Raw genomic sequence first — 27270 nt, 5'->3', positions numbered from 1 at the left:
CTTGTCTTCAAGTCCTTAATCAGGACCTTGTCTTCAAGCCATTAATTAGCACCTTGTCTTCAAGCCCTTAATAAAAATAATAATAAGTCATCTTCTATAGCTCACAGTCTCCAAACACCAAGTGATTGCTTGCGGCGCTTAATCAGAATCCGATTCTTATTACCCCTGATAACCCAAGCTGCCTGTTAGGCGCTAGAAGGTTATAGTCATATGACTTTATCCAACCGGGTACCCATTTTCTGCTGGGTGAACAGAGGCAATTTTGAACAAACTCACTTGCCTGAGACCACATGTATCACATGTGCTTTGTTGTGGGGCAGGACTGAAGTCCTAGAAACTCTCAGGAGTCAAGCTGCCAAACACGGTCACCCATCCAAGGACTGTCCGAGCTCGACGTTGCTTAACTTCAACTGATTCGTGACCTGAGCTATGTGCACAGGACCACATGCCACCACACTAACTAATCAGGACCTTCTGCTTAAGCCCTTAATCAGCACCTTGTCTTCAAGCCCTTAATCAGTACCTTGTCTTCAAGCCATTAATCAGGACCTTATCCTTAATCCCTTGTTTTTTCTACAAGTTTGAAATTGAGCATAAATTCAAGCATTCCTACTCATTACCTTAATGTTAAAAGATAAAGATTCAGTGACTCTTAGATTCAGGTACTTTAGGGAGGAGACCTCAAGGAACTTGGACATTATTCCCTTAATTTATGAACAGTGCATCTCCTCACTGGCCTATTCTGTGGCATGTTTTCATGATCAGCATCACAGTGACATTTTGGTCCTACCCTGCTTCACTGTTAGTCAGATATTCTTATAGAACATGTGCTGAATGTATCAGACATAATAATTGAAGATGCCCTTATTTGGTTTGTGAAAAATCTGGTCTGAGAATACCAAGTAGAGGATGATCGTAATTTGGTTTGTTTGGAGCCCATTGAGCTCCTTGGGCAAAGAGATGCAGTTGTATTGGATTAGACATGACCTTCAGAGCTATTCTGGATGAGTTAGGCTTGTAATGAGATTGTGTGGGATCAAAATGGATACATCACGAGCCACAGACGACATGACAGCCCATACACCAGTCACAGCAGGTGTGTAAATCGCCACTGAAGAAATCCTGCACGCTTTCGATATTTTCATCATTCTCAAGCTGTTTTATTTACACACCTGGGACAGTTATAGATGACCTGTTCATCAGTAACATGCTATTATAAGCCTTAATCCTTGTTGTGTTCCTTTTGACGCTAATGGAGGTTAAAGTAGAGTTGTTCATGTTATAGGACATGCTGTCAGAGGTTGTTTTTTTGAAAGTCTGCAAGTTTTGTTAAAGTGGAATCCTCAGTCTCAGGAGTTTTTGAAAGTGAGTGAGTGAGCATAGTTTTACGCCACTTTTAGCAATGTTCGAGCAATATCACGGCAGGGGACACCAGAAATGGGCTTCACACATTGTACCCATGTTGGGAATCAAACCCGGGTCTTCGGCGTGATGTGCCAACGCTTTAACCACAAGGCTACCCCACCAGCCCTTTTTGAAAGTACACAAGTTGAATGATAATGATATTGTCTAAACATTGGGAATAGATTCTTGTCATTGATTACCTCGATTAAGTGCAAATATTTTGATATACTGTATATTATCGTAGATTAGCCAATCTCATAGATAAGCCAGGGTCCTAACTTGACTCTTAAAATCAGTATCAAGATTTTTAGCTCGCCATCACCAAAGGCCCAGATGGAATCTTTTTTTAGCATTATCAACTGATAATTTACCATGATTCAGATTGAATATTGACATGTGTAGCACTAAGCAACACTCACTGATGCAGTCCCTTTGATAACGTTTTATGTACCCTGGGTGAATAATTCGAGACATTATCATGCATTTGGTGTATGGTATGAATTGAGTGTTCATCCCTTAATGGCCATTAAAACTCCATGCACAAATTAATGGAGGCAAGCTCCTCACAGCATGGTACCTTGAACCATTGGAGCAGTGATGCTTGGCAATGCTGATGGTACCAGTAATCTCTTCATATTGGCTAATGGGGAAGAGTCGATATGGCATTGTGGAAATATGTATTAGTTTACTTCTGTGGTGAGCACCTGGCACCATACATGAAACTACGTACAGAGGCGGAACGGCTGGAATTAGTTGCTGAGGGTCACGCTTACTGAATCATAGTGTTAATGGCATGTCAGCATGACATCTCATGACATGTCATGACTGCATCAACAGCTACAGTGACATGTCAGTCAGAAACAAATAGGAACCTGGGTTGGAGAGTATCCAGGATGTGATTGTTGAAAGATGCAATGACTAGCCATGAATTGGCTGTTCGGGACTGTGACTTGGGTGGTCGTGTGGGTGACTGGTTGATTACACGTGCAGTATGGGATGTTGCTCCCAATGTCTACCATTATCATAAAATACATTTATTAAGAGATATCAGTGAACTAATCTAATGTAAGTGCTGTTTCATTTGCTCTTGTAACAAGACAATTGGCATGGTTTCTTCTAATTGCATTAACAGCATTACGTAGCCATCAGCAACATTGCTGGAAATAAGCTAGGAAAAACAATGGCTTGTTCCTAAGATCAGAGATGCCAACCCATACGATTTTATCATATTCGTTACGAAAAAACAACACAAAATACTCGACTATGATGGCAGTAAAAATATACGAATATTAACAAATAATACATTAAATTAAATTATCAAATAGCATATGTACCATACACAGTAAGTTTCAATGACATTATATTCAGTATCATGCTATATGTGGATACTTACTGCTGATTTAGGTGAGTACAATGTTAATAACAAGGTCTTAGACTATATATTCACGTTTTATATTCAATATGAAAATTCTTTTGAAAAGTTAATACTAATTTTGGCCTCAAACTACTAATTTTTGCATCAGTTTTTGGCCAAAATACTAATTGGGCTAAATTAGGGTTGGCATCTCTGTAAGATGTCCATATTTGACTTTTGACCACCTCTTTCTGTTTGTTAATTTAATCATTTGCCTGAAGTTAATTTTGATTCAGAACCAAATTGCATAAATTGTCCTTGTTTCAAATATTAACTGATGTCATCCAAAATGTATCTCAGCCAAATATTTAGAACAGAACCAGAGAAGTGGAGTTGCATTGCTCGGGTATGACAGCAGTCGATATTAATGGGATCAGTTCCCATTTGGCCTCGATAAAGTGTCTTGGTTTGTCTGCACCATACCTCTGCTTCTGGGTTCCATCAAATTAGAACGAGAAAACCTGTCTCAAACCTTTTCTTCTGTATCAGGCTGACACACTGTCATATAGTGAGTGAGTATGGTTTTACGCTGCTTTCAGCAATATTCCAGCAACATCACGGCAAGGGACATCAAAAATGGGCTTCACACATTGTACCCATGTGGGGAATCGAACCTGGGTTTTCGGCCTGACAAGTGAACGCTTTAACCACTAGGCTAACCCACCGAACCTGAATATAACTGGAATACTGTTCAAAGCTGTGTTTAGCCTAACTCATTCACTCACTATTTGGTCTCATATGTTCTTGGGATGCAGTCTAGTCATTGTGCTTTTTGTTTGAAACGATTTATCTGTGTTGTCAGTAAGTATTCCTCGTCATGATTCCCGACCTACTGACTGGAGGTACTGGAAAAGTACTGTCCATCAAGACTACTTATTACAGAAAATTAATCTCTCCATTGCAAGTGTCATTCTTTGGACCTTTGGACAAACATCTTGTGCATTCTGTTGTCATTCACAGTAGAAATCTCTCCTAGCTGAACTCATGACCTCTTATGCTCTTCCTGTGTTCAAGTCTTAGCTTAAAACTTATCCCTTTCCCACGTACTACTCCTGATTGGATCCTTTTCATCACGTCAGCTTTGAGCAATGCTGTCATGTCATAAGACAGTTGTCAATATGGTAGGTGGCTAGTAAGACACTTAACTATTGTGAGAAAATATCAGTTGTGTTGGCCAAATACTGTGAACATCTGAATCAATAATGTCCAGTTCTTGGAACTATGACAATGACAATGTGGAGTTAGTTGAGTATGACTTACTCTTATATAACATATATTTAGATGAATCTGACAGGAGTGTCGTGGAAGTCGTGGTGGCTGAGAGGGTTAGGCGGCTGACTTTGTGTGCTGGGGATTTGGTGCCTGTGGGTTCGAATCCCAGATAGGACTCAACCCAAAAAGTACTAGAATTTGTACTTTACTAAGAAAGTGTAATCCCAATTATAACATATGTGGACTCTGACAGGTTCTTGCATACAGTTTAGGTTTAGATTGACTTGAGTGAGTCAGTGAATTATAGCTAGTTGGTTAAACATTACTTTGACAGCATTTCAGTTTATCACGACATGCTAGCCTTTGATGGGATAGGAGAGGCTGCAGTGATGCAGGGCTTATACATTTTCAGCTTTGGTGAAAGCTCTACACTTAGACTCAAGTACTAAATCAGGGAAGATAACTCAACTAATCGGTTTTGTAATGCATGTGTGGCAGACCTTGAAGAAAAATAACAATGTCTTCATTTGACTTCGCTGATGCTAAATCACAAAATGTTGATTATGTGGCATATTATTGATGAAATTGGGTACTTGAATTGAGGTTGTGTTTTTAAACATATTTGAGTACTTAAGCGGGCTAGTGTGCTCAACGGGGCGGTGGGGTAGCCTAGTGGTTAAAGTGTTTGCTCGTCATGCCGAAGACCCGGGTTCGATTCCCCACATGGGTACAATGTGTGAAGCCCATTTCTGGTGTCCCCCGCCGTGATATTGCTGGAATATTGCTAAAAGCGGCATAAAACCATACTCACTCACTCACTCACTAGTGTGCTCAACATCTGGATTCAGTGTTGTGTTGCCCTGTTCTTATGCCGTTAATACCCACATGGTTGAAGTACATCTACCGTAATGCAGGGTTTGAAGTTACAGTTCCACTATGTCAGTGCACTGTAGTGTTTACAGGTTGGAAAGTTCATCTTTGCCCAAATTCTGTGCTTTTCATTAAACAAATGGAATGAACAAATCAAAATGTTTCAGAGAGATTTAGTTCTTCACTCAGAGCATTCATTTTAGAACTGACTTCATTACAACTTTGTAAATCAAAAAAACATATTGAAGTCAATTCTTATTTAGAAATATGTGAACAATAATAATTTAACAGGTTTCATATTTAAATAATTACAACACTGTGGAAAACAGAATGAAATAAGTTCAGTTGTTCTGTAAAATTATGCAACACAAGTTCCACCCATTCTTTAATATACCAATCAGGAGTCTGTTGGTAGGTGTGGCCTAAATGTTTTCAGTTTATGGAAACGAATTCAGAAATAATTGCTTGTGAGCCATCAAATGCCACAGGATTACTTACAGTTTATTTATTTTTATGTGATCTGACAATGGCCTGCACCTTTCAGTATGTTCAGGATATGCACATTTAATGTCACTCATGCAGCATCAAGACTACACAGACGGCGTTTAATGACATTGTACCCCATGGCTAGTTAGACTGGGGCCAAGGAAATTTTATGATCATCAATTTGCAAGTGACTTTTATGTCAAAGATCAATTTACACTTGCCCACACTTGCCCTGAATTCTGACTCAGACCTGTAAATGGTTCCAGTTAACCATTTGACTGATTCTCTTTTCAGCTGCAGCCTATGATCACTCGAACGCAGACTGTTTTGGGTGTGCCATATTGAGCCATGGACTGGAAGGCCGAGTGTACGCCACTGATGGTTACATCTCCCTTGAGCTCCTAGTTATGCCATTCAAGGGAGACAGGTGCCCATCTCTTGTGGGAAAACCCAAGCTTTTCTTTCTCCAGGTTCGTATTGCCATATTACATCAAGAGACGCAGGTGCCCAGTTTAGGAAAGGTGGATATATATGGTTGTCTACAGAATTCAAGTGCTCCTCTCACTGAGCTGCTATGCTAGTTATGTCATCCAAGAGAGAAATACACCCATGTTTCTGTTGGAAAGCCCAAGTTTTTTTTCTGCAAGTTAATACACCAAGTAAGGTTAAAGGAGTCTGGTACCTGATTTAAAGAAGAATTCTTTATCTTATTGTTAGGATTGATGTATCGGGCAGATTAAAAGATTCAAGTGCTCCACACCATTAAGAGGCTGCCTATGAAACAGGTACCCTACATAATCAAAATGAGAATATAGGTATGCGTTATCACAGTGATACGTACCCTGGTTAATAAAATAAATAAAATAAAGAAGCCCAAACCAACTCTTTTTCAAAGTAGTTTGTTAGTTTGGGGCAAATCACTTGGAAAAATTGTTATATTTCCCACTACAAGTCTCATATATATTCAGATGGATATAAGGTATTTTTCAACCACTAAAGGCGAACTCATCAAGAAAAGATGGAAAAATTGGCCTGAGCCAACTGAACACAAAGCTCATCAGTGAATGCAATGGACTTTGCTCTCTCGCGTGTTGAAGGAGCATGCTTGTGGAAAGTCCAACATGAATTAAGCGCCTTTCAGTAAAACAAAACCAATAAACGGCTTCCACTGATGACTTCCTGTCCTCCTCCCGGAGGTAATATTGTGGAATCTTTGACAGTGTATGACAGACATCTGTGTAAATGAAACTGCTTGTCCAGCCACACGGTGCACCAGACTGTATATCCTCAACTTTTGTGGATGCGGAGATACTGCTTTAAACACCAATGTCTCAGCTGTGAAGACTTCAGGATGTTAATATCTTTCCAAGTAGATTTGTGAGATTGTTCCACTTTGTCGCTGTCATCAATAAACTTTACAGACCAGGTGTACATTGGTACATAAAATGTTGGGAAAAATCAATTCTTGTTCTGGCTCATTTACATCTTTTTTTCTTTTTCTTGTGTGTATATTGTGACAAGACATGGACAGGTAGCTCTAACAACACTTTGGTATAATTCTGTGTGTTGTGATATGCTTGCTATCACATACATGCACACATGCACATGTGTAGGTGTACACACGCACACATAGTGACCAAAATACTATAAGAGAGACATAAGGTTAGACACATGCAAACACCCACATGCACATGCATGGACACACACATACACACGTGTGCAGGCTCACACACACAAATACACATTAAACAAAATATATATAGGGAGCATTTACATACCACAAGATTACTTCCAGTACACATGTTTGAACAGTAGTCATTCAAGATACCTGTGACCCAAATAGCATTCAGACGTTGGCCCAATGTTGGCAATGGTTTTGCCAATATTGCCAACGTTGTGCCAACGTCCGAATGCTATCTGGGGTATGCTGTTTCAACTGAAAATATGATTAATTTCATTTCTCCTCTTTCAGTAGAGTGGTTTCAGATTTCCAATCATGATTTCTTCGAGGGAAGTACAACTGTGACCAAACTTCTCATGTTACTATGTTTACATTGATTAAGTTTGTGTAATATCATTCAAAACTTTCAGTCATTACCTAAATCACAAAAATAGAATCAATTTGGACTGATTTTGTAGAAGCCAGGAACAATGGAATGCAAGATATCAGTAATGCCTTATGTGTGTCTGCCAGTATATCACATTTATACAATACACATTCTAATCCTTAACAGTGATAATAACATCTCCAAGATAGAAGCCATGCCTGGTATGATTCCTTCCGCTAACCTATTTTTTTTGACAGACATTTTACAGAGACTATATATAATTCTTCCTTGATCTCCATATTCATGAAGAAACCCAAGTGAAAACTTGCTCTCCATATTTCTTGTCTGTGTAGCACATGCTGTTATTAATGACCTCATCTCTTACATGAAATACTGAATACCACGAAAGACGTGTTCCCCTTTGGTAATTCCTTTGTCTGTGAACCAGACACCTTGTCTTCGATGTTGTACTGTTCTTGGCCACAAAAGTTATCTTCTGTGTGTGGTGCTGCATAATGACGTCCCATGTGAGTCTGAATGTTAGCCATCCATTACCACAACTCTGGACGTGTGGGATGCTCGCAGTATCTTAATACCATTTCTAGTTATATTCAAGATAATATTTCAACAAGGGTCACAGCCTGCACCAAAATGTATTGGGATGTTAACCTCAGAATATTTTCAGGACTTCATAGAGTTAGATTACTGTCAGTTTGACAAAGGGGGAACAAGGGTGTATCGTGCGGGGGAACAATGGTGTATCGCACAGAGGAACAAGGGTGTATCACACGGGGGAACAAGGGTGTATCGTGCGGGGGAACAAGGGTGTATCGCACGGGGGAACAAGGGTGGATCGTGCGGCGGAACAAGTGTGGATCGCACAGGGGAACAAGGGTGTATCGCACGGGGCAACAAGGGTGTATCGTGCGGGGGAACAATGGTGTATCGCACAGGGGAACAATGGTGTATCGCACAGGGGAACAAGGGTGTATCACACGAGGGAACAAGGGTGGATCGTGCGGCGGAACAAGTGTGGATCGCACAGGGGAACAATGGTGTATCGCACGGGGGAACAAGGGTGTATCGCATGGGGGGAACAAGGGTGTATCGCACGGGGGAACAAGGGTGTATCACACGGGGGAACAAGGGTGTATCATGCGGGGGAACAATGGTGTATCGCACAGGGGAACAATGGTGTATCGCACAGGGGAACAAGGGTGTATCACACGGGGGAACAAGGGTGTATAACACGGGGGAACAAGGATGTATCGTGCGGGGGAACAAGTGTGGATCGCACAGGGGAACAAGGGTGTATCGCATGGGGGAACAAGGGTGGATCGTGCGGCGGAACAAGTGTGGATCGCACAGGGGAACAAGGGTGTTTCGCACTGCGGGACAAGGGTGTATCACATGGGGGAACAAGGGTGTATCGTGCGGGGGAACAATGGTGTATCGCACGGGGAACAAGGGTGTATCGCATGGGGGAACAAGGATGTATCACACGGGGGAACAAGGGTGGATCGTGCGGCGGAACAAGGGTGTATCGCACGGGGGAACAAGGATGGATCGTTCGGGGGAACAAGGGTGTATCACACGGGGGAACAAGGGTGTATCGCACAGGGGAACAAGGGTGTATCACATGGGGGAACAAGGGTGTATCGCATGGGGGAACAAGGGTGTATCACATGGGGGAACAAGGGTGTATCGTGCGGGGGAACGAGGGTGGATCGTGCTGGGGAACAAGGGTGTAACACACGGGGGAACAAGTGTGGATCGCACAGGGGAACAATGGTGTATCGCACAGGGGAACAAGGGTGTATCACACGGGGGAACAAGGGTGGATCGTGCGGCGGAACAAGTGTGGATCGCACAGGGGAACAAGGGTGTATCGCGACGGGGAACAAGGGTGTATCACACGGGGAACAAGGGTGTATCGCAGGGGGAACAATGGTGTATCGCACAGGGGAACAATGGTGTATCGCACAGGGGAACAAGAGGGTATCACACGGGGAACAAGGGTGGATCGCACAGGGAACAAGGGTGTATCGCACGGGGGAACAAGGGTGTATCACACGGGGGAACAAGGGTGTATCATGCGGGGAACAATGGTGTATCGCACAGGGGAACAATGGTGTATCGCACAGGGGAACAAGGGTGTATCACACGGGGGAACAAGGGTGGATCGCACGGGGGAACAAGGGTGTATCGCACGGTGGAACAAGGGTGTATCACACGGGGGAACAAAGGGTGTATCGTGCGGGGGAAACAATGGTGTATCGCACGGGGAACAATGGTGTTTCGCACAGGGGAACAAGGGTGTATCACACGGGGGAACAAGTGTGGATCGTGCGGCGGAACAAGTGTGGATCGCACAGGGGAACAAGGGTGTATCACGGGGCAACAAGGGTGTATCGTGCGGGGGAACAATGGTGTATCGCACAGGGGAACAATGGTGTATCGCACAGGGGAACAAGGGTGTATCACACGGGGGAACAAGGGTGGATCGCACAGGGGAACAAGGGTGTATCGCACGGGGGAACAAGGGTGTATCACACGGGGAACAAGGGTGTATCATGCGGGGGAACAAGGGTGTATCATGCGGGGGAACAATGGTGTATCACACGGGGGAACAAGGGTGTATCATGCGGGGGAACAAGGGTGTATCACACGGGGGAACAAGGGTGTATCGTGCAGGGGAACAATGGTGTATCGCACAGGGGAACAATGGTGTATCGCACAGGGGAACAAGGGTGTATCACACGGGGGAACAAGGGTGGATCGTGCGGCGGAACAAGTGTGGATCACACAGGGGAACAAGGGTGTATCGCATGGGGGAACAAGAGTGGATCGTGCGGCGGAACAAGTGTGGATCGCACAGGGGAACAAGGGTGTATCGCACTGGGGGACAAGGGTGTATCACACGGGGGAACAAGGGTGTATCGCACGGGGAACAAGGGTGTATCGCATGGGGGAACAAGGATGTATCACACGGGGGAACAAGGGTAGATCGCGCGCACGGTGGAACAAGGGTGTATCACACGGGGGAACAAAGGGTGTATCGTGCGGGGGAAACAATGGTGTATCGCACAGGGGAACAATGGTGTTTCGCACAGGGGAACAAGGGTGTATCACACGGGGGAACAAGGGTGGATCGTGCGGCGGAACAAGTGTGGATCGCACAGGGGAACAAGGGTGTATCACGGGGAACAAGGGTGTATCGTGCGGGGGAACAAGGGTGTATCGCACAGGGGAACAATGGTGTATCGCACAGGGGAACAAGGGTGTATCACACGGGGAACAAGGGTGGATCGCACAGGGGAACAAGGGTGTATCGTGACGGGGAACAAGGGTGTATCACACGGGGAACAAGGGTGTATCATGCGGGGAACAAGGGTGTATCATGCGGGGGAACAATGGTGTAACACACGGGGGAACAAGGGTGTATCATGCGGGGGAACAAGGGTGTATCACACGGGGGAACAAGGGTGTATCGTGCGGGGGAACAATGGTGTATCGCACAGGGGAACAAGGGTGGATCGTGCGGCGGAACAAGTGTGGATCACACAGGGGAACAAGGGTGTATCGCATGGCGGAACAAGGGTGGATCGTGCGGCGGAACAAGTGTGGATCACACAGGGGAACAAGGGTGTATCGCATGGGGGAACAAGGGTGGATCGTGCGGCGGAACAAGTGTGGATCGCACAGGGGAACAAGGGTGTATCGCACTGGGGGACAAGGGTGTATCACACGGGGGAACAAGGGTGTATCACACGGGGGAACGAGGGTGGATCGTCTTGGGGAACAAGGGTGTAACACACGGGGAACAAGTGTGTATCGCAGGGGAACAAGGGTGTATCGCACTGGGGACAAGGGTGTATCACACGGGGAACAAAGGGTGTATCGTATGGGGAACAATGGTGTATCGCGACGGGGAACAAGGGTGTATCGCATGGGGAACAAGGATGTATCACACGGGGGGAACAAGGGTGGATCGTCTTGGCGGAACAAGGGTGTATCACACGGGGGAACAAGGATGGATCGTTCGGGGGAACAAGGGTGTATCACACGGGGGAACAAGGGTGTATCGCAGGGGAACAAGGGCGTATCACACGGGGGAACAAGGGTGTATCGCACGGGGGAACAAGGGTGTATCACATGGGGGAACAAGGGTGTATCACACGGGGGAACGAGGGTGGATCGTGCGGGAGAACAAGGGTGTAACACACGGGGGAACAAGTGTGGATCGCACAGGGGAACAAGGGTGTATCGCGCTTGAACTTCTTGTGCAGAATAGTGACCCTTTGCTGACAGAATCTGCTGGTTGTGGTATGAATCTCCATGGTGACTATCAGAAATAATCCACAACCAGCTGAACAGAATACAGCAGTTAGAAACCATTCTCTTTAGCTTCACTTGTGTGGTATCACATAGAAAGGTAATTTATTATGATTAGCCTGTTGAAGGGGCAAGGAATTGCTTTGATGCATTGTTACATACAATGTAGAATTTATCATCATTAATCTTTTCATGTATTTATAAAGTTGTATGCAGAATATTTTTGTTGTAAATCAGTTTTGTTTCTGAAGCCTTACCAGATCATTTTCAACTCTTCTTTTTCCTGGCACATTGAAATAATGTCTTATGATAAATATTTATAATTTTGAAAAGCAGTGTGTGGTCTTTGGTATAAGTCAAAACTTGATATACTTGTGAGTGCAGTTATTGTTCTGTCTTGTACTAAATGTTTGTATTAGGTGGTGTGTTCATAACCTCTTGACTTTAAAGAACTGTTTGTACAATTGACTTGTTTTACAATAGCTTTCATCAACTAATTCCAAATGAGTACAAAAGAGCTAATCTCATGGCCTGGGAAGAGTTAATCATACTTCTGGATTCAGAACAGCCGCTGTGCTTCACATGCTTAATACAGTGTATAATGGCGATGGGGAGACAGAGACGGAAACAACACTGTATTAATAGATGACGGACAGAGAATATAGCATATCAATATGATCAGCATTTAGATGTTCCACAATGAAAAATATCATTTAGAAGGTACATGTAACACCTTTAATGAAAAATTACAATGCTAAAAGTTTAAACAAGATAAAAATTACAATTAAACAGAGCATCCTAAACATCGGTCACGAGTTAGTGTATTTTACTGTAAAATTAGACAATAAATTGGTCACCCCACACAACCAAATACCCCACTAACCATCCTAACCCACTACATGCCACACCCTCCCAACATACCACATGCAACACCTCCCCAACCCACCACATGCCACACCTCCCCAACCCACCATAAGCCACACCTCCCCAACCTACCATATGCCAAATTTCCCCAACCCACCACATGCCACACCTCCCCAACCCACCACATGCCACACCTCCCCAACCCACCATATGCCACACCTCCCCAACCTACCATATGCCAAACCTTCCCAACCCACAATATGCCACACCTCCCCAACCTACCATATGCCAAATTTCCCCAACCCACCACATGCCACACCTCCCCAGCCCACCAAGTGCCACACCTCCCCAACCTACCATATGCCAAACCTCCCCAACCCACCATATGCCACACCTCCCCAATCCACCACATGCCACACCTCCCCAACCCACCACATGCCACACCTCCCCAGCCCACCAAGTGCCACACCTCCCCAACCTACCATATGCCAAATTTCCTCAACCCACCACATGCCACACCTCCCTCCCCCAACCCACCACATGCCACACCCACCCAACCCACCACATGCCACACCTCCCCAACCCACCACATGCCACACCTCCCCAGCCCACCAAGTGCCACACCTCCCCAACCTACCATATGCCAAACTTCCCCAACCCACCATATGCCACACCTCCCAACCCACCACATGCCACACCTCCCCAACCTACCATATGCCAAACTTCCCCAACCTACCAAATGCCACACCTCCCCAACCCACCACATGCCACACCTCCCCAACCTACCATATGCCAAACCTCCCCAACCCACCATATGCCACACCTCCCCAATCCACCACATGCCACACCTCCCCAACCCACCATATGCCACACCTCCCCAGCCCACCAAGTGTCACACACTCCCAACACACCACATGCCACACCCTCCCCAACCCACCACATGCCACACCCTCCCCAACCCACCATATGCCACACCTCCCCAACCTACCATATGCCAAACTTCCCCAACCTACCAAATGCCACACCTTCCCAACCTACCATATGCCAAACTTCCCCAACCCACCACATGCCACACCTCCCCAACCTACCATATGCTAAACTTCCCCAACCCACCACATGCCACACACTCCCAACCCACCACATGCCACACCTCCCCAACCTACCATATGCTAAACTTCCCCAACCCACCACATGCCACACCTCCCCAGCCCACCAAGTGTCACACACTCCCAACACACCACATGCCACACCCTCCCCAACCCACCACATGCCACACCCTCCCCAACCCACCATATGCCACACCTCCCCAACCTACCATATGCTAAACTTCCCCAACCCACCACATGCCACACCTTCCCAACCCACCACATGCCAAACTTCCCCAACCCACCACATGCCACACCATCCAAACCCACACGCTCAGATCAGCTCTCATGTTCCGGACACCCTGAAGACCTTGACTTGCCTCAGTTTGTTGGGAGATGTCAGCTGCTCGCCGTAATGTCATGATAGATTTATCAATTTTTTCTTAATCACTAATTTGTCCTTTTTAAACCAAATCAATTGGGTTCAACAGAACTCATCAATTCCCAAGATTTTGCACCAAGTTGCTCGTGATTTCCTTAATCTGCTTTAGTTTAACAAGCACTGATGTAAATACAAGCCATCACAGACAAATCTGTCAAATTACAAGGAGACTGGAGATTTTAGTTTCTACTGAATATTTATATTTCCATGTGCAACTAAAACATAAAAAAAAATCGTCGTTTAAAGTGGGCAATCCACTCTCATAAGATATTTCTTAGAAACGTAACTACTTAAAGCTGATTTTAAAGCAATTTTGATACTATAACCGTTGCAAGTCGGACAAGTCTTTATGGATGATCAACTTCTATCTTGTAAAATAGTAACGTTTCGGTATAGATACTTATACCTTCTTCAAGCATGATGCTTGAACGTTGTTATTGTACAAGAAAGAAGTTGATCATCCATAAAGACTTGTCATTCCTATTGCTGACAACTTCTAGAGTGCCTCTTAAACAGTTCATTGCAAGTCTATCTGAAGGTGTTCATACCAAAACGATTTGTGAAAACTGAGCTTAAAGTGATCCTTGTTAAACTCCTTAGAAGTACTATAAGCTGAGTGACTTTAGTTTTACGCCACTTTTAGCAATATTCCAGCAATATCATGGCGGGAGACACCAGAAATGGGCTTCACACAATGTATCCATGTGGGGAATCAACCCGGGTCCTCAGCGTGACGAGCAAACGCTTTAACCACTAGGCTACCCCACGACCCTTGTACTGCAGCTTCTGTAACATAGGGTGGTCTTCGAACAACGACTCCTTTATGCTGAACTAGAGTGGTCATCAAACAACAACTACTTTCAGCTGAACCCAGGTCTTATTATAAATATCTAAACTGCAGTAGTAAGTCCATCATTAGAGGCTCTTATTAGTTCAATGTTAAAATGATCAGTCACAAAAAAACTTTTTCCAATTTTGTATTTAATGTTGTTTTTACTTAAATACATGTGCATGGAGGGGTAACAGATGTGAATAATTTGGAAAAAGTCTGGAAACAACAACAAAATCAATACTGTTACTGTTAATTGTATAATGGAGCTGTTAGCAATATGTTAAAGTTATTGTGGGGGACACAAAATGTCACTTTATTGGGTTTCTTGATGGAACTGAACAATTAATGACAAGAGAATGCTGACATTTGCTGGCGGTAGCGTAGCATAGTGAGTAATATGTTGCCTGTCTGACTTATGATCTGGGTTTGATTCCTCACTTGCATACAATGTGTGTACCCTGTTTCTGGTGTTCCAGGCAATGATATTTGAACCCCGTTTCTGGTGTTCCAGGCAATGATATTGTTGGAATATGGCTAAAAGCCACAGCAATCCATTCTCACTGTTAATGTTTGATTTCATTTCAATGACTTGTTTCTCTAACAGTGACTGTTGAAGTCCCCAAAAGAAAAAGAACCCATGGTGTTAGGAAATACATTGCTTCACAAATGCTTTCATGCTTTTCATTTATTTTTTTTCAAGTATGTTTTTCAAATTAATTGATTATCAAAGAAAATTGTCAGGCTATGAATTCAAAGATATATTGGTTGTCCTTATTTTTAGGAAAATCAAAAGCATAGAGTTCAATTAGGTTCTGTAGATGGAATCTAACAGTATTGATAACACACAGGAGATACCTCTGTACAGAAGACAGATGACGTATTTCATGTTTTACATGATTAGAAGCAGTTTGGCACAAGGGTATAGAATGTTGTCTCCTCCAGGCTTGCCGAGGTACGAAGATGGATTATGGAGTCCATGTGTCCGACTCAAGTCTGTCATCCAAAGACGAAGATGAAATAGATGCTGCAAACAGTGTCAGCATACGCAAGATTCCCATTGAAGCTGACTTCCTGTTTGCGTATTCAACTGTACCAGGTACAAAAGTGTTTCAGATGGATGGAACAATTGTAAGATAAAAAGTTATAACTTCCCAACATGCAGTTTGTCATATAACTTAGTGTGAGATAACAAGGATTCATCATAAGTAACATACCGTATACACAGCAAGTGTTTCGTACCTGAAAGGAAGGGGCTGAGAAAGGGGGTCGCCTTATACGCAGGGAGGAAGATCACACATTGTTTCCGACTGGTGATGTCAGTCTCCAATAGTGATGTTGTTTGACATTATAGAGGGAGTATATAAATTTGCGTTGATTTTGAGTGAGTGAGTGAATTTTGTTTTACGCCGCATTCAGCAATATTCCAGCTATATGGCGGTGGTCTGTAAATAATTCGAGTCTGGACCCGTCAATCCAGTGATCAACAGCATGAGCATTGATCTGCGCAATTGGGAACCGATGACGTGTGTCAACAAAGTCATTGAGCCTGACCACCCGATCCCGTTAGTCGCCTCTTACGACAAACATGGGTTACTGAAGATCAATATTCTAACCTGGACCTTCACGGGTCGCCGTTGAGTTTGAGTGAGTGAGTATGTTTTACGCTGCTTTTTAGCAATATTCCAGCAATATCACGGCGGGGGACACCAGAAATGGGCTTCACACATTGTACCCATGTGGGGAATCGAACCCGGGTCTTCGGCGTGACGAGCAACGCTTTAACCACTAGGCTACCCCACTGCCCCCGTTGAGTTTGAAGGCTTGTAGAGGGGGGTTGTTTTATATCTGGGGTCACACTGTACATGGCGATATATTGTATGCAATTTAAGAGTGGGGTTCATTTCACTACTTTTTTAAGAAATGTTGATGTCACGGTATGAAAATCTGAATTATGTGGAGACATGTTTTCAACAAGAACTCTACATAGAGAATGGCTGTTTGGTATGATGTTGTCAAGTGAAATGAACATCCTGCCTCCTGCTGGGATTCTGGGAGGAACAAAGGGACACAGGTCCCTCTTTTGCATGCAATGCAGTCAAATCCATTAATTTAACATTTGGGCTGGGTCATGTTGCCATTTAGAGGTGGAAGGTGTTGGGGAATAACTCCAGGGATACACAGTGTTACACGTGAAAGCTTAAATAATGAACAGATAGCCCAGTGGGCAGTGTGCTTACCTCTGAGTTGAGATAAAAAAAGATTTTCAGATAAAATATATATATGTAATTTATTTTAAAGGCTTTGGGGTTCTTTTCTTATTTATGTTGGGCAAACATAATATTATAATAATAATAGAATAATTATTCTTAATTATATTTGGTAGGGGGAAATAGAAAAGAAATATATGCTAAATAGAACTTTTGTGTAAAATATTTCCCTTAAAACTTATTTAATGGAAACAGGATAAATGTTGTTCAGTCTGAACCCACATTTGTGTCTTTGCATAAACAGGTAATTACAAATTGAACAGGCCACGTGTATGCATAATAATGTCTTTATATGTTTTGTGTATTAAACATATATTACATCCTGTCTCCATGTGTATGCATAATATTGCCATTATATGTTATGTATTATATTTTATTATATTATATATTACATCCTGTCTCCCTGTATTGTATTTCAGGTTACTATTCGTGGAGGAACAACCAGGACGGCTCCTGGTTCATACAGGCCCTGTGCATAGTGTTGGAGAACTATGGTTTAAAGATGGAGCTTCTGCACATGCTCACACATGTCAACAGGATTGTTGCCTATGAGTTTGCGTCCTGCACGGACCGTGAATTCACGGACAAGATGAAACAAATGCCCTGTGTTGTTTCCATGCTGACTCGATATGTTTTTTTCCGACACAAGAAACAAGACATCAGATGAGGAAGTCTCCATGGATGGTGCTTTGCTTTTGGAGTTGAATATTGAAGAAAATGTTGCCATAGAGATGGCGAAACTGTAATGGCCTTGTCTGGCTTCGAGAATTACAGATGAATTATTTTGAACAAAACAGTTTTTTAAGATCTGATTGTTTTTATCTGTGTTGAATTTTATAAAAGCAACAGCAAGGAAATATTTTAAGACTGTAACAGAAAGTAAAAGTAAACTGATTGGTGTACTGGTAATATGTATTAGCTCTGTGTTATCATCACCACAATCACTTTGTTTTGCCTTCCACATGCTCACTACACATTCAGAGAGGTTATGCTGGACCCAGTGATATGAGGGGCTATCAAAAAGTTTTGAACCTAAAAAACTTCTTATATGTGAATGATAAAAATAACTGTATTCACATAATCGTAATATTGACATGTACATGTCCCTAGCTGTCAATTGCTCTTCAATTTGCTTTTCCGGGTGGCTTTCGAGGACCAAAAACTTTATGACTGCTCTATAGCTTATCCATTTCTGACGTTTCTATAGGGTTACATGTGATTATAGCAACATGTGCATATCAATATTAATTTTACGCGAATGATATAAACCATTCTTCAATACCATACAGAGTTTTTTATCATGTACATATCAGAAGTATTTTTGTCTCAAACTTTTTGTTAGCCCCCGTATATACTAGTCAAAGGAAGTTAAAGAACACCATGGCCATACAGATTAACTATTGTTGTATGACAAAAGGGGTTATTGAGTAGTATATATTGATATTAACACATGGTGATATATCAGTTAACATACGGGCTTTGTAGGTTGGGGTTTTAGCTGAAGGAAGAAAAGATTATCATTCAACTTCAGATAAGGGACATGGGTGAACCACAGTATTCCAAGTGTTTGTATAGAGTTGTATCCCTTGGGCATGCCAGGAGCCTATGAATCCCAGATCCCTTCTGTTTATGGTTTCAGTTTTGTTACCACCGCTTGTGGGTTTCACCAAAGTGGTAAAAATCTAATTTCCTGACATCAAGGTAGCATGAATGGAAGATTAAACTTACTTACTTCTTCAAATAATCTATATGCAGTGTAGTGTACTGGTCTTTCAGGCTGGATGGGGACATCATGAACCATTCCTTCTCAGATGTTTGATATGAGTGAGTAAATGTAAATGAGTTGAGATAAAGGTCCGTCTGTCTAGTTATATATAGATAAGGAAGTACGAGGGGGGAAAGTTGTGTTGTATGATGATGGAGCACTATGGGTAGGAAGCACCTGCACCACACTATCTCAGTCTGCCACTAGGGCTCAAATGGTACACCGAGGTCAGGAACCAGTCTATATCAGTGTATTATGTAATGTTTATGTAACCAAGGATACCAAAGTCTGTTTTTTGTTTCCAGGTTTGTTTTTGATATATGGTCATGACACACAGCCATGATACACCAATATGTAGGCTAAAGTCAGTACAGAGCGGATCAGGTCATGTATCTCATCAAAGGTTGATATCACTTTGCATTTGTTAATCGTTTCAGCCTCATCTCCAGCATGCCATTCACATTGTGGTATCAAGCTAATTATACACTGATAACACTGCATTCACCACCTATATTCCCTAGTGGGGGCATGATGGTGTGTAATAAAGAGCAACTGCCGATCAGCTTGAGAATTACTTGATGACAGTTGCATTAATGATCTGGAGGTATGTGTTATTGGTTATTTTATCTTCGGGGTAGGTTGGATGAAGAACGTAAAGGGAAGGTCATACAAAATCATGATGGGGGAAAAGGAGATAGTGCTGTGGAGACAACTACACATAATGAAGGTCATGTCGATATGGCACTTTTCGAAGTATTTAGTATATTCATACATGTTACTCCGAAGAAGTTAAAGAACACCCCATTTTGTATATGATTATAGTTAGTTACTCAATCATATAAGACAGATTAACTACAGTTACAAGAAAACAGGATGGAATTTCACTCCTTTGGAGTAGTATATGTTGTTTGAAGATAATGTGGCAGAACATAAAGGGTCATAAGAGGAAAAAGGAAAAGTGTTTTGAAATGATCAGAGAAAAATCGATTTACATTTGCAGAGAACAGTTTTTTAGTAAATGCCATGGAACAAAATCTCCTCCTTTCCCACTATCGTAAGTGACTCTGCATTAAACCTCAGACACACAAGGCTGTTGGAGACAGGAGAACCATGTACATGATTGATGAAAAGTGAAAAAATATATAAATTGGCATCATATATCTGTCTGTAAATGGATGCTACCTTTCTTGTGATGTACCAGATCAATTTTTTTCTTAATTTGTTTATCAATATGTTCATGTCTTGGATTCCATTGTATAGGAAATATGACCTAACCATTAGTTTATACCACAGAATAGGACAGTCAAGGTACAAGTCCATAGTCCAGTTCAACTAAGGCTACCACAGAGGTACAATGTCTCTTTGACATAATATTCTGTCACATAGACCATCACATGTTAAAGTAGAAGGGAGGTAACTCTTGTTAACACTACCGAACACTAAGGATACTCTTGTGGGACCAAACATCTTTTAGGATCAGTTTGGCAGACATTAACAGACTTTGTGTCTGATGTAGACGGATATATACTGCAGAAGACCATTAATACTATACTGATACTTTAAACCATTTCTTTTAAATGTGTGTTGCATCTGTTATGGAATTTAGTACTTTACAGAAAGGAGATAGTGTTTTCTTGCAGTTTTGAATAATATATTATATCTCATGAAACAGATTAAATATATCTCATTTACAATTCTTTTATTTATATCCATTTAGTTACATTGAGGCATACAGTAATAATATGAGCAATGGTCTTGATAATGTAGTGGCCCTACACTCTAAAACACACACACACCACAATTTCTGTAGGGGGGAAGGAGGGGACATGCACCATTGTTTCTCGAGATGTATGATACCTACTACTTTAAACACGCACGCGCACACGCACACACACACATTCTCAAAAAGCTGTATCCGCCCCTGTGTGTGTCTATGTGATATACCGAGCTACTGGCCAGTGTACCTCGGTACTGGTCGGTGTCAGTGTATTGATGATGACCATGTGACAGTGGTTTAATGTCCACAGTCAGTTAGTATGACTGTTTATATCTTAACTGATAGGATACAGTGGTTATACAACAGTCACCTCCTGTAAACCCATGAGTCATCCATGAATATTTGGCTGGGTTTGTCAGCACCCTACCCATGGGTTTAAATGGAGTTGTGATCTGCACCACTTCAGGCTTTCCTGCCACATGAAGATGTCTTGCTGTGATGTAACTGAAATACTGTGTCAAACCCACTCACTCATCCGCAATAGTATCTACATTTTCCAACTGACTACATATTATAACCGTGTGGTGGGGTAGCCTAGCGGTTAAAGCGTTAGCTTGTCACGTGGGTACATTGTGTAAAGCCAATTTCTGGTGTCCCCCGCTGTGATATTGCTGGAATATTGCTAAAAGTGGCATTAAACCATACTCACTCACTCACTCACATATTAAAACCATTGATAAACTTTGCAGAAGTAATAACATGATCAATATTTTGTATATCTAGACTCATACTATTATGATATGGGCAATGGATATTTCTAAATTTAGTCACCCACTACAATGATAAGGGCAATGGATATTTCTAAATCTAGTCACCCACTACAATGATAAGGGCAATGGATATTTCTAAATTTAGTCACCCACTACAATGATATGGGCAATGGATATTTCTAAATCTAGTCACCCACTACAATGATAAGGGCAATGAATATTTCATGAATCTAGTCACCCACTGTTATGATACGGGGAATGAATATTTAATAAAATGAAAGTCAAGTCACCCCCTCTTCTGATATGGACAGGTAAGATTTAGTAGATGCACGCTGCTTGAATATATCCATATAACAGTCCCTACTTCCTGCAACACATCTTATCCTTTATGGTCTAAGTGATAACTGACGTTCTGTAAAGAGTTGATATTTGAGACAATGTCACTGCAGATATGGTACAATGTCAACAGGGATGTTGATAGGACAGATGTTTATGTTGATCTACATTGATTTGACAGTCATATTTACAGTATTTGGAATTTCAGACAGAATATATGATGTTCCTAAAGATTTAGCTTGTATTTGATGTGGTTGAGATGTTTGAGAAGCTTCTTGTGGATTGTAAACACATTTTAAGTGCCTGTGATTGAAGAATGCACGACCAGGTGTTTGAGAAACTGAATGCCTGCAAACTAAGGTTCTCAGACCTAAACAGGGGCCTTTTTCTCATTGGCATAGCAGACAAGCAGTTTCCACTGGGAAAACTGATTAGCTGTTGAAGTATTATTTGCAATAACTCTTGTATATTATTCAGTTATTTCTTCATTATATTTGTTGGATCACATTGTTTTTCTGCCAAAGGGGAAGATTTCGAAGGAGGGGATCCGCACAAAAACTTAATGAACTTTGGTTTCAAACACTTGCAAGTGGGCGAATTTAGTTTAGCAAAGTACATGTATGTGTGTTGACGTGAAAAGAGCTTGATTTATTACTCTACAACTACCATCGATCACTTTGTCTGAATATTAATGTCAAATTGGTTGAGGTGAGATGAAATGGGGTTTAATGTCAGAGTATTGCACTTATGATATATGTGCATGCATGCTTGCTTATAATCAACCAATGCTGCTTTATAGTGCTAGCCCATTGAGATACAATGTCACATTTACATGTATAATACCAGTGCAACAACAAGTACCATCCTTTAAAGTATCACCCATCTCGGATGCAGATGCAGCATCCACTAAACCTTGAACGCAGTCATATTTTAAAAATTAGCACTTAAAAAATAAATAAAAATGGAATTAAAATAACTTGTATTATTTTCCTTTTCAGTCTGCAAAAGCTGGCAGACCTGTGATCCAACAAATATAACAGTATTAAAATGGCCTTGTTTGATTAGCCTGCGTTAGACATGGGTTTCACATGCATCTTCTCCTAGATTCCAGAAATGCGACAACCAACACCTTTGCCCCAACATCTGTAGTGAGAATGTTGGGATGTCAATGCACCAATCCAAGTCAAATCAAATTAGTTTAGCTTCATAGTGTACCACTGGAATATGGAAACTTTCTGTCTGTTCTTCATTTCATTTTCCTTATTCATATAATTAACCTTCTTTAACTCTAAGCTAACTGAATATCAATCCAAAATCAATGCAGATGTATGTATTGGTATGACTATACTGAGGGAAACAAATAAAGGAACACCTGGCAGTTTGCCTTTGTTATTCACCTACCATGCAATACAAAGTTTGCAAATAACTTGTACTTTCGCGTGCTCCAGTAATGTTTCCCTCAGTATATATACATTATATCGCTCCTGGACCAAGACAGCACTGAGCTTATGCAATGGTTTTGTCCTTTATATTTTCTGACTTGGTCACATTTCTGTCAATGTACAACTATGTATATAATTTGTATTTCTGAAGTCATACACTTTGTTATGTTGTATATTGCTTCTTACTTTGCTAGTCACCTTAGCATTTATTTAATGTTATTTAGAATTCAGTCTTTCAATATTTATAATACAAGTAACACAAATGTCTTACTGAGCTTCTGTGCCTAGTGGTTCTGTTTTTGAGATTAGTGTAAGCTGGCATCATTTGTGTTCTATGCCACACAAAAGGAGTTGAGTAGCACCCAGTTCTTTCTAGTTAATCTGTACCATGACGGAACTAGGTGGCTCTTTCTTGTGTGGTATATATTTGAGTCACACATTATTTCCTGTACAGATACATGTCCAAGATGAATGGTTTGTTTAGTTGCTTCAGACATCCAGGTATATTATACACAACAATGTCTAGCCATGTAGTTTCTATACACCATTTATACACAGTTGTATTCTTGATTCATTTGCTTTATACCCATGCAAATGGTGAATAAAGTTAAAAAAGACGAGTGTTGGTTGTCTTGACTGATGGGCCACCGTTGAGGCTGTTATGCACTGAATGAAAACTCTATGGATGTACAGTAATTATATCCATATAATACTTATATCTACATATACTGGACAAAAATAGTTAGGGATATATGTAAATTTTGAAATTATGAATAATGATCTATTTATTCATTGACACATTGATAAAATATCAATCATAGAAATACCAATATCCCTAACTTATTTTGTCCAGTATATTTGCATACATACACAGACAGTATAAGGAGGCCAGTCTTTTGTAGGGACAATTCATATTTTATTTATAGAATATGACATAAAAGGATGATAACTTCCTTGAAGTGTGCAAGTTTTGGAGCATTTGGGCTTCATAGACTTTGGATAGCCTCACAATTTGGAGAAGTGCACGTAAAATCTCCAAAACATCATCATCACCTCACAACTTAATCACAGATTTTAGGGTGAGGGGTAGACTAATGCTTAGTCTCTGAATATATATAATTTTGATAGTAACAAGCAAGCCCATTTAAATTGAAAAGGAGCCCTAGGGAGAACCTGAGGAAATCTAGACTTGCTTTATTTAGGGCTTTAGCACTGCAGAGAGTACTTGGCAGTGGGGAAAATAATGTGGTTCAGGGACTGTGAGACAGACTAGGTGAGGGGATAACCCTTTGATATGAGGTGGTGAGGTTATTTTGGTATTTTTGTTGCAGACCGTGGTTAATCAGTGCTCCAAACCATACATTTTGTCTCAAAGGACAAACTAGACAAACTAAACTCACAACACATTTTTAGAGCATTTCTTGTTTACTAAGGCAGTGTAATCCTATATGTAATGGCTACATTTGAACACTTTATAAAAGACATTATCTATTCATCATTCATGTCTGGTGGATATTTGTGGATGTGAAACATGAGGCCATTTTGTCTACTATGTTTCCGAGAACAGTTTCAAACCATTTTAGATGGTCATCCCCAAAGTACAAATGAATTGGACGGCATCCCAATTTCCCTTTTACTCTAGACTGGACATAAGCATGAGACCATGAGATGAGTCTGTCTGTAAAGAGCCTCCATTAGTCAGCTGACTAATGAAGTGGGTAATGTCACCCTATTTGGGAGGGTAGCTTGAAACAATGGATGCTCCCTGCATGGTCTGAGCAGGTCAATAGAGACAAATGATGGATGTATGGGCAAGAGGGATTTGATTTTGCAGTCAACCGGAGATAATGATCTTACACTGAACTGCCACATTGACGTCTGGCTTCACTGACAGCAGACGAAAAGACAAAATTAATTGGTGCTGGGTTACTTACTAAATAAATGAGACATCCTGTATTGTTTAATTTTTTGTAAAAAAGAAAAAAGGGTCTACTTAGGGCAAAAATGCATGCTTTTCTTAGAAACTAACATGACCTACAATTTTGGAATTTCTGAGTGTCCCCTACTATTTACAAAGAGTTTATTAAGCATGGGTTACTGAAGGTTCATTCTAACCCGGACCTTCACGGGTGGTACAATCTGAACCAAGCAGTGACTATTGATTATGTGATTACATTACAGGGATTACAAATGTAGTACCTGTGAACCCGTGACGATCTGGGTTACAATTGATGTTCAGCAACCCATGCTTGTCGTAAGAGGTGACTGACTGTATTGGGTGGTCAGGCTTGCCGACTTGGCACGTCATCGTATCCCAATTGTGCAGATTGATGTTCATGATGTCAATCACTGGTTTGTCTGGTCCAGAATTGATTATTTATAGACTGCCATTATATTGCTCAGTGCAGCTTTAAACAACAAACAAGTCATATTATGCCCTTGAATCTCAATACCTGTGAAGGTCCGGGTTAGAATACTGATCTTCAGTAACCCATGTTTGTCGGTTCCCAATTGCGCAGATCGATGCTCATGCTGTTGATCACTGGATTGTCTGGTCCTGACTCGATTATTTACAGACCGCCTTCATATAGCTGGAATATTGCTGAGTGCGGCGTAAAACTAAACTCACTCACTTGAATCTCAATGTGAGGGCAATCAAAAAACACTTGGGCCATAAATCTCAATAATGGGTGGACATAAAAACTCAACACTATGGAAGTAAACAGTTGTCAGGTGCCAGAATGAGTGCAATTTGTTTCAAACTAAAAGTTTTAATTGTTGTAGCTAACATAATGTTGAATGCGACACTGTGACACTGATAGTGATATGTTCCAAAGATTTAGAAAAACGATTTAAGACTTAATGCTACAAGACAGTTGTTTCTTACTTCATGATGAACGAAGTCCCATAACATATAAACTCGAGGTGTGAAGGTGATTTAAAATCAGGAGCCTTAAAACAGGCACAAAACAGGGATACACAACTACAGAAGTAGAAACATATTAGACATTGTTTATTTGACATTACTCTTTCATCACACATAAATATCATCCTAGTAAAACTCCACATTAGCTCAATACTCATATACATGCTCAAACCTCAGCTAATGAAATAGACGCAGTACCATAACATATAAAAGATCTATATAATATACAAATTGAAAATTATGTTTACTTCAACAAACCACTAAGTAAACAGGCTTTCATTTTGCAAAACGCAATGAAACCAGTGAATTCATTGAATAGATCTGGATGATTAAAACTCAAATGAAAGAATTACTGGAATAACTGCCTTAACATTTCCATGTAAACATGAGACACTACATCCCAATTATACGAAGGGATCTGAGAGCTATGACTGTTAGGCAAAGTGTGGGTGTTATGAATGTCCTAGTGTTGAGATTGTTTTGTGTATGTGAGCCTTTGCCTCAAAAACAGCTTCAAACCATGAACATTCTCATCAACATGACAAATCTCATTACACTAGCAACAAACAGCTGATTCTTTTAAAAGCTTTATTGATCTTAGTATGTTTATATTACGAATAACACTCAATGACATAAGAGGAACACATTGTGTCTCCTCCAGCCAGCATCATAGACGGTAACTGCAAGTACATGTTTACATGTACAACAAGGTGAAAAATGTATCGTCAACATCATGAATAATTTCGTTTACACAAAAAGAGAATAGAAGGTTCAAGGCATCTCATATTTCATACTTTGGAAACTACCCCAATATCCAGAAAACAGTGCTGTCATGTCAGGTGAGTGAGTGAGTTTACTTTTTACACCGCTTTTAGCAATATTCCAGTAATATCAAGGTGGGGAACACCAGAAATGGGCTTCACATACTGTACCCATGTGGGGAATTGAGCCCGGGTATTCGGAGTGACGAGCGAACGCTTTAACCACTAGGCTACCCCACCGCCCCTGCTTGTCAAGAGGCACAACACAGGGATAAACAACTACAGAAGTAGAAA

At 41.5% G+C, this 27270-nt stretch overlaps 1 protein-coding gene across 1 annotated transcript in view; it reads left to right on the top strand.

The window, feature by feature from the left end:
* LOC124291747 (uncharacterized protein DDB_G0283697-like) overlaps positions 1-20967 on the top strand; it is a 130384-nt gene extending 109417 nt beyond the window's left edge. The window contains 3 exon segments of the mRNA XM_046728820.1: positions 5681-5856; positions 15935-16088; positions 17679-20967. Coding sequence (XP_046584776.1) covers positions 5681-5856; positions 15935-16088; positions 17679-17926 — 578 coding nt within the window. The 3' untranslated portion in view covers positions 17927-20967.
* The last annotated feature ends 6303 nt before the right edge of the window (positions 20968-27270 follow it).

Source organism: Haliotis rubra, unplaced genomic scaffold (assembly GCF_003918875.1).
Source record: "Haliotis rubra isolate DU_JTF1 unplaced genomic scaffold, ASM391887v1 Scf5, whole genome shotgun sequence".
NCBI classification, from domain to species: domain Eukaryota; kingdom Metazoa; phylum Mollusca; class Gastropoda; order Lepetellida; family Haliotidae; genus Haliotis; species Haliotis rubra.
Note: the sequence above shows the minus strand (reverse complement) of the source record. Positions and strands in the feature narration are given on the sequence as shown.